At 47.0% G+C, this 5,000-nt stretch overlaps 1 protein-coding gene across 9 annotated transcripts in view; it reads left to right on the forward strand.

The window, feature by feature from the left end:
• Positions 1–5,000, forward strand: part of Gbeta13F (guanine nucleotide-binding protein subunit beta-1) — a 78,511-nt gene that overhangs the window by 35,625 nt on the left and 37,886 nt on the right. For 8 of the 9 annotated variants that reach the window (XM_070141223.1, XM_070141228.1, XM_070141226.1 and 5 more), the window contains one exon: positions 3,134–3,216. In XM_070141223.1, coding sequence (XP_069997324.1) covers positions 3,160–3,216 — 57 coding nt within the window. In that variant the 5' untranslated portion in view covers positions 3,134–3,159. Of the gene's footprint in view, positions 162–3,133; positions 3,217–5,000 lie in introns of all 9 variants that reach the window. The other variant, XM_070141224.1, reaches the window with a different exon arrangement.

Genomic DNA, 5,000 nt, shown 5'->3' on the forward strand with positions numbered 1-5,000 from the left:
CAGTGCGCCCGTGGCTTTTCAGTCCCAGCAGGGCTCACGCCCCCGTGTGTGTGTGCCGCCCGCGGCCGCCCGCGCCCCGGGACCCTGGGGGAGCAGCATGAGAGCGCCTCCTCTGCCCCTGTGACCTCACATAGCAGTTTGCACTGCCTCGACTCCCCTGGGTAAGCCTCTGCACTGGCCATCGCCCCGCCACCCGCCACCCAAACCGCTGCCATGATGTTGTCTGCTACAGCGGCTGGCTCGCTCGCTGTTCGCTAGACACCTTGGGTTGCTTTCTAGGTTCCCTTTCCGAGTGCACCGTCGCCTGTGGGACGAGGAGGATAGGTTCAGACACAAGCTTAGGGCTAGAGAGAAGCATTAGCCAGCGAACAAGATGTCGCTGGCTGTTTGTTCAGGGAAGGTAACGGGGCGAGTTGGTGGACGATTGCTTATCTGGCCGTCTTTAAGCTGCTCGGTCCAAGTCCCGTTGTGCTGATTTGGCTCAATGTCAGTCCTTTCATGGGGCGCCCCGGTTAGGAGTGCTGTCGACTGTCTGTCTGTGTCGCTGGCTGGTAGCTGGCTGGTAGACAGGTTAGTTGATCTACCAGATGGCTGGCTGGCTGGCTACACGGCTGACTATCGAGAGACTATCGACTGGCTTGGTGACTGACGGCCTAGACGACAGATTGGCAATCCTCAATCCTCTCGATTAGCACCAAACCCGAGTCTTGAAGCATGATTCGGCGTATTCTCAGGCTCATTTTTTCCGTCCCGCTTTCGTAATGAGGGTTTGACCTAGACCAAACCAGGCTGTATGTATGGGTTGTGGAAGTTGTAACCAATACCAACACCCCCGAGCTCAATCGATAGTACCCCTCCCCAAACCCCCACCCCATTACCTCTACCCTTGCCATCTACCTCTTTTTCGATCTCCCATCTTCACAGCTACAACGATCCCTTTTTGCCCTTTCTGAGTCCATTTTTTTTTTATTTCCACCTGTTATTGCATTCAGTACGAAATAAAAACCGCATGTCCATGCCATCTTGGGGTCCCTTTAATACCATCATTTGAATTTCCTCCTTTTCCCCCTTTTTTTACGTAATAGGATTTCATACTACACGACCGCCACACCCTACGTATCGCTACACACTCCCACAGCACACATTACTGCTTTAAACGTCTCTGCATATATCACAAGGTCTCGTCACCCTAGTACAGTGCCATACTGCCACACCCTTTTATGCTACAGCTTTATTCAGTGATGAAGGGTATGGTGCACACCGATATCTATAGACACAGAGACGGTAGTTGGGCACTGGAGTCTGACGCGTGCAGCAGTGACTTGTGCAAGCTGGTCTGGTGTAATCACTTGTTATTTTATTACGAGATACCAGTTTGCTCTACAACCTCCGGTGTAAATGTTGAATTTATCTGCAACTTGTTAGATGAGCAAGTCTTGCATTCATACTGCACATCATCATTACCATCAGATAAGTTTATTGCTTTACCTGAGTTGAAGAAAATCATTATTTTTTACTTGGTCATGCCGTAGGAATAGTGTGGACATCGTACCAAATTAGATGGTTTACACACACACACACACACACACACACACACACACACACACACACACACACACACACACACACACACACACACACACACACACACACACACACACACACTCCGCACATACTTCACACACACCTCACACACACACACACTTCGCACATATACACACTTCACACATACACATACACACACACGCGCGCATACACACTCACACACACACACACACACACACACACACACACACACACACACACACACACACACACACACACACACACACACACACACACACACACACACACACACACTCACTCACTCACTTCACAATCTACAGTCTACAATCCTCCATCCCCACACGCATACACAAGTGCTCATTGAAGGTAAAGCCAATCAGCTGACGTGATAAAGAATGAACCACAGCAGCCCCACGACCGATCAAGCAGCACCGTCGCATATCTCCAGCACATACCGAGTCACTTCACCCTCCCCCAAACGCTACCACCATCGCCCTCTCGTGGCCACTGGCGGTGTAGAGGGGTGGGGTTATAGACGAACTCCCCTCCCCCTCTCCCCCTTACCCCCCCTCCACAACCCCTCACTCTCCCCTCCTCCTCCTCTCCCTCCCCCTCCCTTCCCTTACCCTCGATCTCCACCTCCCTTCCCTTCCTTCCCCCTCTCCTCGCTCTCCCTCCTCCCTCCTCCCTTCCTTCCCCCTCCCCCCTCTCCTCGCTTTCCTCCTCCTCCCTTCCCCTCCCCCTCTCCTCTCTCGCTTTCCTCCTCCTCCCTCCCCCTCCCTTTCCCCTCGTCCCCTCCCCCCTCCACACACATGCAGTCTTGGGTAGCAGACAGAGAAAGGGTATTTGGGAGGGAAGGGCTGCGACGCCTATCGTCCTTGTTCGTGAATGCTGTTGCTCTTGGGATTGTTTTTGTTATCATCGCCACTATTACCAACGGCATTGTTGTTGTTGTGTGATATTGTTGTCATCATTATTATTGTTCTATTGTCGGTATTATTATTATGATTATTATTGTTATTATTATTTTTATTATTATTATTATTGTATTCATCATTATCGTCATTATTATTATGATTACAAGTACTACTACTATCATTATTATCCTTATCAGTATCAGTATCATTACTATCGTCACTATCATCATTATTTTACATCACATTACACTGTGTATTTTTGTGAAGGTCATCCTTCTATTTTATATAACCAAATAAGTGGATATTTGTTTTTGCCTTTGAACTGTAGCTAATGGTTGTGGTGGTGTAAGTTGCTGGGCGATTTTGTACTGTTCTAATTAGTCGTAAATAAAACTGCATTCAGGTGTACATTATGTATGTACCAGCGTGCAGACATCCATGGGCTTATGCATACACGTGCATACATGTACCTGTGTTGATGGCCATTGTTATATTTGTAACTGCATTCTACATAATTCCATATGCATGTGTATGCGTGTACGTCCTTGAGAGCTATAGAGATAAATCAATAATTTTAGGTGTATTGATAGTGTATATTGATTCTTGATATGGACATGGACTAATGTGTTTTTTCTCTTTTCTCTTTTCAGATTTTTTAGTTTTGTAATTTTTAGAAATGAATGATTTGGATAGTTTACGACAAGAAGCAGAAAGACTAAAGAACACAATACGAGTAAGTACTACATTGTTATTGATCTCAGGTCTCTCTCTTTCTCTCCCTCTCTCTCTCTCTCCTTCTCATCCTGCCTCTCCCTCTCTCTCTCTCTCTCTCTCTCTCTCTCTCTCTCTCTCTCTCTTCTCTCTCTCTCTCTCTCTCTCTCTCTCTCTCTCTCTCTCTCTCTCTCTCTCTCTCTCTCTCTCTCTCATATATATATATATATATATATATATATATATATATATATATATATATATATATATTCCATCTTTGTTTTTTTCATCCTTTTCCTTCCTTCCTTCCTTTCCTTCTCCCCATTCTTTCCTCTTTTTCTCCCCTTGATAACTTCCCCATTTGGACATTTGTGTTTAAACTCGAGAGTATTTCCTGGTAAGGGAGAGGAGGAGGGAGAGGGTGGGGGTGGGGGTTAAGGGCTGTTTATGCAGGTGCCTCCATCTGCTGCACTGTGGCTGGGTGGGCAGGAGGCACTTCGTTCCCCCTCCCCCTCCTCTTCCTCCCTTCCCAAATTCTCTCTCTCTCTCTCTCTCTCTCTCTCTCTCTCTCTCTCTCTCTCTCTCTCTCTCTCTCTCTCTCTCTCTCTTTTTCTCTCTTTCGAGTTTTTATTCTCCCTTCCTTTTCTATATATTTTTACAATTATTCATTAGTCTTTTTTTTGCCCATCCCCTCTCTCCTCTCATCTGCTCTCCTCTCCTACATATCTATCTATATCTCTCTCTCTCTCTCTCTCTCTCTCTCTCTCTCTCTCTCTCTCTCTCTCTCTCTCTCTCTCTATATATATATATATATATATATATATATATATATATATATATATATATATATATATATATGATGTTAATGATAAATTCTTTTTCTTTCCCTCGCGTCCTTTCACACTTCAGCCACCACCCTTTCTACACCCTTTCTCTACCCTTGCTTCTTCGCCCTCGTATTTATGCATGCGATAATGACTGTTGTTGTGATAACGGTGAATGGTCGGTGCCTTTATTGAATCGAAGTAAAGGATGAGGATAAGGCCGATGGCGTAATCTCTCTGCCTTGCTTCTTATTATCTTATTCCCTTTTTTTAAGCTTTCCAAGATGAAGATAAGGCTGGTCTTTGTTTTTTTGTGTATGGTATGTGGTCAGGGGCTGACGCGGAAATGGCATTCTCCGGTGGGTGAGGGAGGGACAAGGGGGGGGAGGGGAGAATGTGGGTGGGTGGGTGGGTGGTTTGGGGGGGTTGGGGTTTCGATTGAGAATTGATTTATCTCGGAATAAATCAAGTGGCCGAGTAGATACATGATCTGTAAGTTTCGAGAGGCGAATGTGGGAGGGGTGGGGGAGAGGGGATGGAGGAGGGGGAAGGCAGGTGGTAGGAAGGTAGAGGGGTAGTAGTGGGGTCTTTTTGGGGGTGGGGAAGGGGAGTATGAGATTGGTCGGGGTGGTGGAGGGGTGGGGGGTTGTGCAGGATCGAATAGTTGTGTGAAGTCGGTTGGGGGTGGGTAGTAGCAGGAGTAGTAGGGAGTAGGGGGTGGTGGTGGGGGGGCGACGATATCTTGCTACAAACAGTGGAGTTGCCTTCATCTGCTTCCCTTGGGTTATTGTAAGGGAGAGCGCGCGTGCACGCACCCCCGTCCATGGGAGATGGGTTACGTGTTCGTCTTTCTCGAATCTTGATGCGCCGAGTGTGACTGAGGGTCACGTAGAAGCTCGATTTAAGAAAAAAAATGTTTAAACGTTCGGTTTACATGTCTGATTCATTGTGTAACATCATGCTTCTTTCGCCGCTTTCGCTT

The sequence above is a fragment of the Penaeus vannamei genome, chromosome 27, assembly GCF_042767895.1.
Source record: "Penaeus vannamei isolate JL-2024 chromosome 27, ASM4276789v1, whole genome shotgun sequence".
Classification (NCBI taxonomy): domain Eukaryota; kingdom Metazoa; phylum Arthropoda; class Malacostraca; order Decapoda; family Penaeidae; genus Penaeus; species Penaeus vannamei.